The sequence below is a fragment of the Gallus gallus genome, chromosome 28 (assembly GCF_016699485.2).
Source record: "Gallus gallus isolate bGalGal1 chromosome 28, bGalGal1.mat.broiler.GRCg7b, whole genome shotgun sequence".
Lineage (NCBI taxonomy): Eukaryota > Metazoa > Chordata > Aves > Galliformes > Phasianidae > Gallus > Gallus gallus.
In genome coordinates this window covers 3171402-3185016 of record NC_052559.1, presented here as the reverse complement: position 1 = coordinate 3185016, position 13615 = coordinate 3171402, and the positions used below count along the sequence as shown (strand labels likewise).

At 61.8% G+C, this 13615-nt stretch overlaps 2 protein-coding genes across 3 annotated transcripts; one reads left to right on the top strand and one right to left on the bottom strand.

Annotated features, from left to right (window-relative positions):
- Positions 1-511: 511 nt before the first annotated feature.
- On the top strand, positions 512-2257 carry PRSS57 (protease, serine 57). Of its 2 annotated transcripts, none has more exons than XM_015300002.4 (5): positions 512-599; positions 723-840; positions 1016-1160; positions 1459-1719; positions 1798-2257. In XM_015300002.4, the coding sequence occupies exons 1-5, from the start codon at positions 545-547 to the stop codon at positions 2083-2085; spliced, it is 867 nt and encodes a 288-aa protein (XP_015155488.3). In that variant the 5' UTR covers positions 512-544; the 3' UTR covers positions 2086-2257. The 2 variants fall into 2 exon arrangements, with proteins under 2 accessions (XP_015155488.3, XP_418216.5); XM_418216.8 differs by having other exon boundaries at positions 723-876.
- Positions 2258-4452: 2195 nt separating this feature from the next.
- FSTL3 (follistatin like 3) lies at positions 4453-12645 on the bottom strand. Its single transcript, XM_001233760.7, has 5 exons — positions 12505-12645; positions 9142-9327; positions 6810-7025; positions 5436-5663; positions 4453-5322 (listed from the first exon to the last, which is right to left on the bottom strand). Exons 1-5 carry the CDS (start codon positions 12569-12571, stop codon positions 5270-5272), a joined length of 750 nt encoding a protein of 249 aa, XP_001233761.2. The 5' UTR covers positions 12572-12645; the 3' UTR covers positions 4453-5269.
- Between the last annotated feature and the right edge of the window lie 970 nt (positions 12646-13615).

The window sequence follows — 13615 nt, the reverse complement described above, 5'->3', positions numbered from 1 at the left end:
ACCCGTGGGGATGCAGAGCAGGGGCAGCAGCTGGTGGGGATGAAAGGCAGCACAGCACACAGCACCAGGCCGCCGTCAGCCCTGGGGACATCCTGGGAGGTGTCTCTGGGCCACGGCGGGGCTCTGTTCTCACTTGCACCCTCTGTGCCACGGGGGGATTTCATCCCAGTTAGCTCGAGGCATGAGAGCAGCCGGGCATGGGCTGGGAAGCCGCTCTGCTTTCACTCTTCCTTCCTTCATCCACTCTCTTCCCAGCAGGCAGCCTCTCCTCCGCTCCAGGGGAAGCTGCCAGGCAGTGCCACAGGCCAAGCTGCCCCCACAGCTCCGTGACAGCAAAACCGAACCCCCCATCACCCCTCAGCGTTGCATATCTCCATCCAAAATGATTGCACAAGGCAGCAATACTGAGAGGAGGAAGCGGGGGGGTACCCGCCGGTGTCCGTACAGCAGCTGTGCCCACAGCACCGCCCTGCGGGGTTATTTAACCCACCCCCCATCCTCAGGTGGCCCCACAGGAGGTGGTGGTGGCCCACGCTGCACCAGCATGCTCGCTGCTCTGCTCATCCTCAGCCTGGGGGGCTCTGCGCTGGGTCCAGCAGGTGATGGGACGGCTACGGCTGGGAGGGCTGGGAGCAGTGCTGGGGGTCTTTGCACCCGTGGGCGGTGTTGGGTGTCTGAATCCCCCCCCTCCCCCCCGGTTGACAACCACCCGCACCCACCAGGTGCTCACAGCAGTTGGGTCATCGGGGGAAAGGCAGCGGTGCCGCACTCGCGGCCCTTCATCGCCTCCATCCAGATGGACGGGCAGCACTTCTGTGGGGGCTTCCTGGTGTGGCCCAGGTGGGTGATGACAGCCGCCCACTGCCCTGTTCCCAGGTGAGCGGTTTCCCCCGGGTCCCATTCACGTGGATACCCCCACCCCGGAGCAAACCCCCTTTGCTCAGCTCTCTCCCCAGGCTCCCCATCCCCTCTCCCCCTTTGGGGGCTCCCATCCCTCCTCACAGCTCCCCCGTAGGCGCGAGCCCTCCGTCCGCGTGGTGCTGGGAGCGCACAGCCTGGAGCAGCCCGAGGAGTCCCAACAGGTTTTCGGTGTCGAGGAATCCATCGCGCATCCCCTCTACAACCCCCGGACGGTGGACAACGACATCCGCATGCTCAGGGTGAGCCCCGCGCCCGGTGCCGCGGGCTGGGCTGGGGACCGACACTAGGTGTCAGTGTGCTCCGGAGAAGCGCTGCCCCCGGGATGGATGATGCCCGCAGTCCGGGCACCCCAAAGCCTCCGGAGCGCACTGGTTCTATTTGGAAGGGCCGGGATACGGGAGCACGCTGGGGGTTCAGCAGGGCAGTGGGAACCGGGCTAGGGGCGCAGGAGCAGCGGGGAGGGGCTCTGCCTTGGGGTCTGTGTGGAAGAGGAAGGGAGCCGTGCCCCCTCCCCCCCCCTCCCCGCTCCATGCCCAGCTGAACCACACGGCCACGCTGAACGCATTCGTGAAGCGCATCCGCCTGCCCCGGCCACGCATCGACCTGAAACCCGGCACCCTCTGCTCCGTGGTGGGTTGGGGGGACATTTCCAACTACGGCGAGAGGCCCATCCAGCTGATGGAGGCCAACACCACCATCGTCAAGAGGAGTCTGTGTCGGACCCTATGGAAGGGCCGTGTCTCGGGCAACATGCTGTGCGGGGCCAGCCGCAATGCCACGCTGCAGGGCGTCTGTGCGGTGAGTGCCACGCGCCCACCCCAACCCTCCCAGCCTCCCCGGCCCGTAGGGCTGCTGTTAATCCACTCCCCAATGCAGGGTGACTCTGGGGGACCCCTGGTCTTCAAGGGGAAGGTTTACGGCGTCGTCTCGTTCTCCGGGGAGAGATGTGGGGACCGCCGGTACCCCGACATTTACACCAGGATCTCCAACTACATCGACTGGGTGCACCACGTTGTGCTCAGCCACCGCCAGCCCCCCGGGCAGAGGAAGGACAAACCGGGCCCGGAGAAGGCAGAGGGGGACCAGGGAGCAGCGGGGTGGGGAAGGCCAGGCTTCCCACGTCCCCCTCCAGCTCCGAGGGGTTTGATGTTCAATGGGAACTGACACCAGGGCTCATCACTCCGGCCTCGGTTTCCCTACGTGCTCCGAGGCAATGCAGGAGGCTGATGGTAGCGAGGAGCCCAACATCCCCCCGGCTGCACAGAGAACCCCAGTGCTTCACCTCCCCCCTTGCTGCATCACCGCTTTCTTTCCTAAATAAAACCTCATTCCCAGACCTCTGTCTGTTTGCCCTCTCTCTACCTGTCTCGCTCCCACTTCCTATGGGGCCCCAGCCCAGCTCTGGGGTAGGAGAAAACCCCACAGACGCTCTCCCCCTCTCCATCCCAGCACAAGCTCACCCTCATCCTGCCACAGCCTGCAGGAACCCTGCAGGGACAGAATGAGGGACAGCCTCACCTACTCAGAGCCCACAGAACCCAACCCCAGCTCCCTGCCCCCTTTAATCCCACCTTGGGCGGCCGATCCCAGGAGTGCTGTTTGGGGCCACCCTTGATCTTGCCCTGCCCGAGGCAACTGCTGCCCATCTCCTGCCTTTTCCATCTGTCCCTTCTCCTGCCCTGCCCCTGCTGCATGCTGTTGGCACTGGGAGGATGGACAGTGCCCTCTTGGGGTCGTGGGCTTGGTGTTATCCCACAGCCCAGCTTGCCCCACGGCTGGGGTTCCACGAATGGGAATGCAGAGAAGAGGGCAGGAGCAGATCCTGCTCAGGACCAGGCACTACTGTGAGCCAGGATCTGCACACAGGCACTGCCACCCATCAGCCAGTCAGTCAGAATCCCAGCAGCCCTCTGACTGGGGCAAGCTCCTTATCCTGCCCCATCCCATCCCACACCACCCCTTCCCTATCACACCATGGGAGCCTCCTGTTATGTGAACAGCCACAACCCAAAGCCATCAGCTCCCAGCATACCCACTCCCACCCATACAGGGATAGGGATGCTGCTGTGGGGCTCTGACTTTGCACACCTCCCCGGGGATGGGGCCAAGCACTGACCCCAGGGGACCCAGGAACGTGTGTGAGTGGCAGTGTGACCTCAGCCAGCACACAGCACAGCACAGGGCTCTCTCTCAGCTCTGCTGCCAGCCCTGGGGACAGCTCAGCCATTCCCTGCTCCCAGCTGTTTGTTTTATCTGCCAATTGCTGGCACTCTGCAGAGTGTGGCGTGGCACAGGGCACAAATAGCAGGGCACGGCCAGCACGCTGAGCTGATCCCACAGAGCAGCCTGCAGCCCTCTGCAGCAGGGAGCCCAGCCATGGCCTTGGGGACACCCGGGACGCCCAGCAGAGGATGGACCCTGCCAGGCTGCCAGGGCCAGGGGAACCTCAGATCCCTATGGGTCCCCTAGGAGGACAATGCCAGAGCAGGGCTGGCAGCCCCAGGGTGTGCACACTGCTGGTGTGTTTGTCCCAGCTCACCCCAGACCACCCAAACACCGGGGGAAGGAGACGCCCGACTCACAGAGCCCTTCTGGAAGCTGACATCTCTTACTCACCAGCATTGCTGATGTCGTTGCTGCAGCCCCAGCCTGCTGCATGGCGTGGGTCAGCACCAGAACCACGAGCTCAGGACCCGGAGCAGCGAGATGCAGCCACCCCAGCTCCTGCAGACCAGGCACCGAGTGCTGCAGAGCCCCACAGAGCACCCCGCCTGCTCCCCAACACCCATCCCCCAGGCAGGGGCACAGCACAGCCGTGCTGTCCCCCATCCCCACATACAAAGACACAGCTGGGGACACGGCAGCGCTGCTCTGGGAGCCACCAAAGCCACGCTGCAGGCTGCAGGCTGCAGCCCAGCTCCCGCGCCTCCGCTTTGCACATCAGGACTCAATTAACGGCAGGAATTGTTTTGTGAAATACCAAACCCTTACGGCACACACTGATATTAGGAACACATTTGATTTGCATTGCTCTTTGGTTGCTCTCTTTTCTTTTTTGCCTCTCTCTCTCTCTCTCTCTCTCTCTCCTCCTCTCTCCCTTTTCCTTTCTCGCTGCTGCTGCTCACAGACTTGGCTGGGGTGGAAAAACCACGACACAAAGCTGAAACAGATGTGGTGGTGGCCAGGGAGGGTGCAGCCATGGAGCAGGGGCTGAGCTGAGGCTTCACCTGCTACCCCGCCAGGCTGAGGCTGCCCCAGCACTGAGGCTATAAACCCCATTTACTGCAGATCTCTCCAGCCAGCTTCCACTGCAGGTAACAGAGGGGAAAGTGCTCCTCCAATACAGGGCTGCAGCAGCCCCCAGGGCCACGGGGCAATGCAACAAAAGCAGAACCGCAGCACCTTTTATTCTTTTTTAATCATAATCCAAACGGTAACACAGCCGTAAAATGCTCCTAAGTGATACGGAGTAGGAAATGCATGCGTCCCTATAACGCCTGCCTCAGCAATCAGGACACAACCATACAAAAATAGAAAATAGGGTATTTATATATATATATATTATATATACGGTATTTATATAAAGGCGAGGTGTCGGAGATGAGCTGCTATGTACACAGATCACAACGCACACACAAAAATAAGAGAGAGAGAGGATGTTAAAATAAATACAGAGGGTGTTGAGAGGGAGAGAGGGGATGTGGGGCTGGGCAGCCCTGCAGCCCTCTGCCCTCCACGTGGGTTTGGCCACGGGTGGGTAAAGGAGGACGAGCAGCAGCAGTGCTGGGAGAGGGGAGTGGAGCACCTCGGGGCAGCTCCAGCGTTGCCTCCAGAAGAGCTGGAAGCCGGGTCTCGGTGGGCTGGGGGGGGAGAACCTAAATGCAATCAGTCGCTATAAACCACGGGAGGAAAAACGACATAGAAAAATAGAGATCTATCCGTCTCCAATGGGGCGCAGCTCCGTGCTGCTGGCAGCTGGGGCCAAACCCCTCCGGGGAAAGATAAAGAGCAGATTCCCACTCGACCCCGAGGTCCTGGCCAGAAACGTCAGCAGAGTACCAAGAATTCAATCCAAAAATAAATAGGCCCGGGGCGGCCGTCCAAGGACACGTTATGGGGGGGTGGGGAGGGGGTGCAGCAGTGCAGGCGCTCCCCTGATGCCCTCCCTGGGCACGGAGCAGCGCAGGGGATGTGAGCGGGCACGGCCAGGAGCCGTCGCTCTGCGTCCGCGTAGCATAGAGATATAAATAAGGACCTTTTAATCTTAATAAATATCAGGTATATGGTTTGTACAGTATACACATAATGCCCCTGTCTGCCGGCCGCAGCCTTGCGGCGGAGGAAGGATTCACACGTAGTTCTCCTCCGCGTTGTCCGTCTCCATGGAGAACCTGGCCGAGGCTGGAGGGGGTGGGGGGGGGGGGAGAGAAGGGGAAAAGGAGTTGAGAGGCTGTAAAGAAGGGGTACGGCCCCGCAGAGCCCCATCGATGGCCGACGCTCCCGGCCCCGCTCACCCGAGCAGCTCCCGTAGTGCCGCACGCCGATGGAGCGCCCCAGGTGGCACGTGGCCCTCCGCAGGTGGCACGCCGATGGGTAGGTGACGTTGTTGTTGCCACACAGAGAGTGGTCCAGGCTGGTGGGTTCGGGGCACGGAGCCGTCCGGCACATCACGCAGTGAGCGCTGCCCGTCTGGTCCACCACGCAGGTGTGGGTGCCGGGGCACACCACGCTGGAGCAGGATTCTGAGGGGAAGCAGACGTGCCTGCGGCTCAGCAGCTCAGGCAGAGCGAGTTGTGAAGCTCAGCATCCCGCTCCCACGGCCCGGGAGGCAATGAGGAAGCAGGAATCACGCATGCCGTGGGGAGCTGCCATCCTCACTGCAGTGCCCAAGCTGGCTCGGCCATCAGAACCCGGCCAGGATGAGCGGCCCTATGCCTCACAGAGGGAGCGGGGCAGGTCAGGACCTGGGGGGGGCTCTGAGCCCTATAGGAGAGCAGGGAGCTCGTGCACCCCATCCTGCGGGCTCTGCACGCCAGCAGACCCACCGTACTCCCCGGATGCTGTAAACACAGCTCGAAGCCTTCCCTCCTCCTCCTCCTCCTATTTTCCTGCTGGATTGGAAGGAGACTTGGCATCTGCAACTCCCAGCTCGCAACTCACATTTCTTGCCCCAAATTTTACTGTGCAGTCCAGAGCTTGACAGGCAAAGCATTTCAGAGAGGAGGGCTGGCGAAAATAATCATAATAATTCTGACAGTTCTTGGCAGGGCAGGGGAGGATTACTGCTCTCTTTAACAAAACAACAAAAAAAGGGGCTCGACGTTTGGAAGTGACATTTTACGGACTGCTATTCCCCAGCTGCACCGAAGCTGAATCCCCCATCGTACTGACGAGCTGCTCCGGCATCCCAGGCAGCTCTTTGGCCGCCCGGTTTGAGCTGCCACAGTGCCAGCTCTGCTGCTCCACCCTGCAGCGAGGGCGACGCGGGGCCAGCGAGCCTCAGCCATGAGTTAACCCCGGGGTGGGGAGATGCAGGTGGGGGTTGGGGGCTGCACTTGGCCCCCTGTGCGGAGCAAAGCCAGCCTGCTGATCCGTTCCTATGGGAGAGGAGCAAACTGCAAAGGCAGCTCTGTCTGCACGGCGCGGGGCAGGACCAGCTCCCCAATGGCCAGGCTAACAGAGGGATCTGGCTGCACAGGGCAGGAGAGGTTGGGGATGGTGACCCACCACGCTGGCACAACACGACACGGCAGCGCAGCTTCTCATCGTCACTGCCAAGCTGTGTCATTTGGGGAGAGCGTGGCCCTTCATCCCTTTTTCCCTCCTTGGAAGCAGTGAGGGCCACGGGGTGGGGGACGGGAGCAAGGCAGGGGCACGGCAGAACCTACTTTTGCATTTGCCCTGGTACATGACTTCCAGGTCGGGGTGGTCTCTGCACTTGGCTGTCAGCAGGTCGCACTCATCACGGTAGGTGTAGCCATCCGAGCCGCAGACCTGCAGCTTGCGGGGCAGACTGGAGCAGTCGGGGGCACAGGCGCACTGGGGCCGCCCGTGTTTCATCTTGCACACCTTGTCGGGGCCGCACACCACCCCCTCACAGCTCTCTGGGGACAGAGGGGAGCACAACATCACCGCTCGCAGCACAGCAGCGCCCACGAAGCGTTACCTGGAGCTGCCCCTGGGCCCCCGCAGCACGAAGCGCTGCTCGCAGCAGCATCTGGATCTGCTCAGCGCTGCGGAGGAGCAGGTCGTTGGCTGCAGCACAGAGCCATCAGCCAACACTTAACCCAGCCAGAGAGCTGGCCCTCAGATCAGCACCAGCTAATTCATTTCTACGGATTTATTTTTTTGGAAGGAAACGTTTCTTTTTTCTTATGCAATGGAAAAAATCTATCTCTGTAAGGCCCCAGATCCTCCAGAAGGAACTGGGCTTTGCAAGTTGTCTGGGCAATCAAGAGCTCCGCTTTAATCAGACAATACCCAGCCCTGTTTTGCTCCAGGCCTCCGTGACTTGAACACAAGAGCAGGTCACAGCAGAGAGAGGCAGATCCCCCCCCCCCCCCCCCAATCCCATCCGCTTCCCAGAGAGACAGATGGACGCATTGTCCCCTGGGTGCCTCCCTGCAGGGACAGCTCTGGGCTCAAAGGGACCCTGCAGCCACCGCATCCCTGGGGGCAAAGGACAGGGAGGAGACAGCCTGCAGGGGGGAGGAGGGGGGCAGGGCTGGGAGCCCCTCATCTCTGTCTCCAGACGGCCACAGATGCCACCTGGGGATAAGGGAACCGCCAGGACCCAGCTCCATCACACCCAGCAGGAGGGAAGAGAGCCCTCCCCAGCCCGAGCTTCACCCAGAGCAGGAGGGATTCCTGCAGACAGGGTGTGTGCTGGGAAGATGTCAGCAGGGAGATAAAGAAGGGGGATTTCCCTGCAGCAACCGGGTCACTTCGGGAGACAGAGAGTGGAGGAGGGGGAAGGGGAAATCCCCTGTCTGCTTGGCCCAGGTTCCCGGGAGAAATTCCCCGGTGGGAGACGGGCAGTTTCCTGCTTTGCTCCCTGATTTCCATAGCTGGGGCCTGCCCTGAACAGCTGTCAGGGGAGCACAGCACGGCCGCTGCACACCGCAGTGGGGTCCATCCGTCCCATTGCAGGCAGACACACAGACCCCAGGAGCATCCATCCATGACAGCCACAGACCTGGCACCAGGGGGGTGCACAGCCAGGAATTCCACCTCCCAGCAGAGCCACAGAGCAGCCCCCATCACCCAGCTGTGGTTCTCCTGGAGCAACCCCCAGCACCCAGCTGTGGTTCTCCTGGAGCAACCCCCCAGCACCCAGCCCTCAGCCTGGGGAGCCCACCCAGCTCCGGACCAACCAGCACAGCTTTCCCATTTTCCCCACAGCCACTCTGTGCTCAGGTCCCCCTCCCAGAGCCTGGGCAGCCACAGTGTCTCCCTATGGGCTGCCTTGCACACCCCCATCCCTGCTGAGCACCTGCCACGTGTCTCACGGGGCGCAGAATCCAACCCCAAGCACTGGGGCTGCATGGGGCTGCAGTGGGACCTGGGAGGCACTGGAAGGAGTTGTTTTCTTAAGAGCATTTCTCTCCACCCCTCTTTAAGCAAATAACTCAGTGACCTTCCAAAGACCTGCTCCTGATTCCTGTGGTCAGCAGGTCCTCAGTGGGTTCTCACACCACCACGCAAGTGCGGCGAGGGGATCCGTGCCTGTGGCATGTGCCAAAACATCTGGAGGGCCTGGAACTCACAGCTGGAGGGTTTCCATTTTTGGAACTGGCTGTTATGTAAAGCCATCTCACACATACGCTCTTGGCTTCGTCGGGAGGAGGAAGGGGGAGCAAAGGGGAAGAAATGCATCTTCCCGTGAATAAGAAGTATACAAATAAAAGAAGTTTCCCTCTGCTCAGAGCTGGAGGGGGCAGAGGGGTCGGGCAGCCCCAGTGGTCCATTGGCTGAGCTCTGCCCTGCACCTCACTGGTCACAACCACGGCATGCAATCCCATTCTGTTATAGCAGAGCTACCTGGGGGCAGAGGCTGCCCCACAAGCCATGCCCCCATGTGGAGTAGCCACATGTGGAACACGTTTGGGGGTGCAGAGAGGCATCGGGATCTGCTGCACTGCCTGCAGCTGTGGGTTCAGTGCCACCCCCAGCACAGAGCTCAGCCCCACTGCTGCCCCCATCCCACAGCCCCACACTCACCTTTGCATGGATGGCAGGTCACCAGCCCCAGGAAGCCCAGCAGGCTGATCTTGTTGCCTGGGTAGGTGTAATTAGACCAGGCCACGTCCACGTTGCCGTTGGCGCAGCACTCTTCCCATGTCACTCCTGTCTTCAGGATCATGGTGCACTTGGCCTCCTTCCCCTGCTGCAGCCAGCAGATCCCACCTGCAGGGAGGGCAGAGGATGGGGTTGGCTCTGTGTGACGCCTGGCAGCAGGCAGACAGCACCTCCTCTCAGCCCCACACCTTCCAGGACCCCCCTCCCAGCACACGGTGCACCCATGAGCCCCCACGGAGGGACCATCCCTGCTGCACGCAGCCCCCACACACTCTGCCTTTGTGAGCAGGGCACTTGACACAGCCCTTGGGACACGGCCAGCCCGGCGGCATCTGATCCCACTGAGTCAAAAGCCCGTTTGTTCCTTAACCTCATGAGCAAATCATCTCTACCAGTTATTTATTTATTTATTTGGTGTGTGTGTGTGTGTGTGTGTGTGTGTGAGTGATTCCTTTGCCATTTCCGCCTCTGCAAAGCAGCCTCTTCTGACGCTTATTTGGGTTTATGTTCTCATTAGCTGCGTTTGAGGTCTGTTAAACGGCTAAAGATGTGCTCGGGTTTGGGGGGGGAAGGGCTGGATCCCACTGCCAGACGTCAGCACGGGGCTGGAGCTGCTCTCCTCCAAAGCAAGGGCTCATCCACAAGGCATCAGCACCCCCCAGCCCAGCTCCCCCAGCCCCATTTCGCACTGGGGAAAGCACAAGGGAATGCTGGTGTGGAGGTGGCAGCTCCCTGCAAGGACCTGAGCCCATCGATGGGAGCATGGATGGAACAAACCCCACTGGCTCTGAGCTGTGGGCACCCAGCAACTCACATCTGGGCACCTTTGGAGCGCAGCACAGTGCCAGCCCTGCACCCTCCGGGAATTTATCCAATGGTTCTTTGAAGCCCATTTTTTTTTCCTCCACGATATCCTGCCATCCCAATTCCCCCTACACTACCCGGCTCTCCAGCAGCAGCCACACACCCACAGCACACGGGGCTGCAGCAATGCCGACGCTGCTGGATGTGGGGTGCTGGCACACAGAGCCGTGTTTGCTGCTATGGGCACCCGCACCGACATCCTTTGCATCCCAGCACCAGCTTGGGGACCCTGTATAAAGTTTGCTGGTTTATTTCTCCTTCTGGACTGCGAGACAAGCTCCATTAGCAGCCTGAGCACTGCAAATGGTGCTGCTGTGGATGAAGCTGGAGGCTGGGCACGGCCTGAGCAGGAGGCAGAGCAGAATGCAGCCCCAGGTCAGGCTCACTCTACTACTGGGTCTGCTCCCACTGCCAGCAGCAGGCAGGAGCTGCTGTGTGCTCACGCCAACAGCACCTGCCCACATGCACACTGCAAGCCTACAGCTTCCCAGTCCCAAAGCTCTCCATGGTTTTTCCATGGCCCATGGGTGCCTGACGCCCACGGGGAGAGGCCTCCAGGGAAGAGCCGGCAGGGAGCCAGGAGCTGCACTGAAACAGCCCAGGAAATTCCCATCACGCGATGCATGCTGTGCCAGGAAAGTGGGAGCATGGTAGCAAAGCCAGACCCTGCCTAGTCCCATGGTCACCAATGAGACCCAGCAGCCTCCCGGTGCATCCAGAGCCCAGGAGATAGTATGTAAGTCCGATAGCATCCCAGCAGGGATCTTTGGCTACTCCAAAATAGCTTCATTTGCAGAATCACTGCCAACAGAAAATGAGCTGCCTGCTCGTGTGGTTTTCAGAAAAACCAACAAAATATCCAAAGGTGAAAAGTCTCCCTTGGATGCCACGCACAGGAGCCTCCTGCCTTCACCCCAGCACTGTGGTTCCAACGTTCCCTCATTGCATGGCAGCAGCACGGTGCCCCAGCAGCAATAGGCAGGAGGGCTCCGGGCTGTGCTGGGAACACATCTGGCAGCATGCAGCTATGCAGCAGGGGACGGGACAGGACCTGGCACTCCAGTGCTCGCAGGGAACGGCAGGGAGGCTGAGCAAGAGGACAGCTGTGACACATGCAGGCAGGAGCTGCTTTCACACCTCCGCAGGGCTGAGTCCCACTGACACAGGAGCACCTTCCCCAGACCCCGTAGCTCCCAGCTTCTGCTCCATCCCCACTCACGTACCCACATACTCCAAGCAGCACCCCATAGGCAGGGAAGAGGGCCATGCCCCAGGCTGTGTGGGGGCTCTCCAGGCACCCCATCCTCTGGGTTTCCCTGCCACCTTGGCTGTATCACTTGCCATGCTCTTGCCTGCAGCAGTCTGCAGGACGCGGGCTGAAGCCAGAGGTAGCACGCAGTGCCCACACCTGGGGCTTCTCAGTGTTTGAATGGGACCTTGCGAAGCAGGGAGAGGAAATCCCATGGTCTGGGGCAATGCTGCCCGTGATTCTGAGGGCTGCAGCACCCCCAGGCATCTCAGAAGAGCCCCTCTGTCCTCTGGGGCACCTCAACGCAGTGCTGACCAGGGAGTGCTGCTCCCTGCCCATGCTGGCAGCGAGTGATGGAGACAAACGTGATCGTGGGGAGGGGAAGATGGAAACTCCAGCAGTGCTGCAGAAGCAGTGCTGGCAGGCAGCAGCCTCAGCTGAGCACAGCAGGGCTGAGAAGGGCTGGAAAGGGTGACTGGAGCCCAGGGGTCCCAACCAAGCCGGGCACTCGGTGGCTTCCCCACACGGCTATGGCCACCAAGCTGCCTGGATGCCAACAAATGCCCGTACAAGCTGCCAGCACAGTCATCTGAACAGGGAGGGGTTGGAGCTGGAAACTCCACACCCAACCCATGAACTGGCCGTGGCTCCCAGTCCTTCCCAACGTAGCGGAGTGGTTTGCACAGCACTGGAGCTCGATGCGCCACGAGCAGTGAGACCCCCTGCGGGACCCTCTGCAGGATGGGCTGCTCCAGAGGCTGCGTTCACCTCCAGCCCCGTGCCGGAGCCAGGACAGCGGGATGATGCACGGCGCTGCCCTGCTACCGCTGTGTCAGCGGGGTCGCACCGCCCAGCCGGACACTCGCTGCCCGCTGCCGTGCCCCACAACGACGCTGACAGAGGCGAACGGGATGGAGAGGGTCCAGGAGCCCCCCGAACCGGCAGCGGAGCCCCGCTCCCGGTCCAAGTTCAGCACCAGCCCTCAGCCAGCACCGGCGGGCTCGGGACGGATGGGACCAAAGCGGAGGACGAGCCGGTAACGGCGCCGGGACTCGGGGCCGCCCCCGCCCCCGCCCCAGGCACCTGCCGGCAGGACGGGACGGGACGGGGCGCGGCGCGTCAGCTCCCGTCGGGCGCGGCTGCCCCGTTCCCCCCGCCCCGAGCGCTCTTACCGTGAGCGGCGTCGCCGCCGGCGAGGCTGCAGAGGACGAGCAGGCAGAGCGCCAGCCGGAGCGGCATGGCCGGGCCGGGCCGGGCCGGGCGGCGGCGGCGGGACGGGACGCGGCCGGGACGCTCCGGGACCTGTTGGCTGTGAGGCGGCGGCGGGGGCCGGCGGCGTTATAAAGCGGCGGGGCGGTGTGAATCACCGGGCGGGGCGGCGGGCGGGACGGGGGGGGACGGGGCGGCGGGGAGGGAGCGGGGAAAGGGGGGGAGCGGGGAGCACGGGGTGAGGGGTGATGGCGTGGGGGGAACGGGTCCGTGCGGCCGTGCGGCCGTGTGTCCACAGCTGGGTCGCCCCGGCTGGCGATGCAGAGGGGGCAGTGGCACAGCCAGCTTTTGGGGTACCCCCGGGCACGGGGGGCTGAGGAGCGTACAAAGGGTTGGGGCAGAGGAGCGAGTTTTGCATGGGGGGACCCCGATGAATTGGTTGCTGTTGGGGTTGGTGCTACACCTGCCTGACCCTGTACCCCTCTGCAGGCAGAGTGAGCCCCCCGACCCCATCTGGACCTTCAGAACCCTGCTGGGTCTGTGCCGTGTGGCTCCTTTCAGCTTTGCTTCCCAAGCAGCCGTGCAGCTCCACAGCCCGGCATCACCCACGCTGTGCCGTTAGGGAAACTGAGGCATGGTCAGGTCCCACTTGCTCTGGTAGCACCAGCCCTTGTCAGAGCAAGCCCTGCACAGTATGGGGGGAAAGGAGAAGGTCTGGAGGGTGGAGGTACCCCCCATGACACACATTGTCACTGAGAGAGGGGGTCCTGCCCAACGTCATATGGTCTCCTGCCCTGTGCCATCATTCCAACACTGCACGCTGAGTGTTGGGGCGCAGCCGGAGTCCTCAACCATCAGCCCAGAGCAGAGAGCCAGGCCACGGGGTCCCTCCTGCCTCACTCCTCCTTGCTGCTGCTCCAGGGGCCTTTTCCAGCCTGTGAACCTCCCTGTCCCTCCACGCTGTGCAGCTGAGGGGAACACGTTACCCTTTGCACTGGCCTCAGCTGAGGTCATGTTTTCAGCAGATCTGGCCTGGCTCTTTCTTCAGGAGAAGGGGCCCCATATGGATGGCCC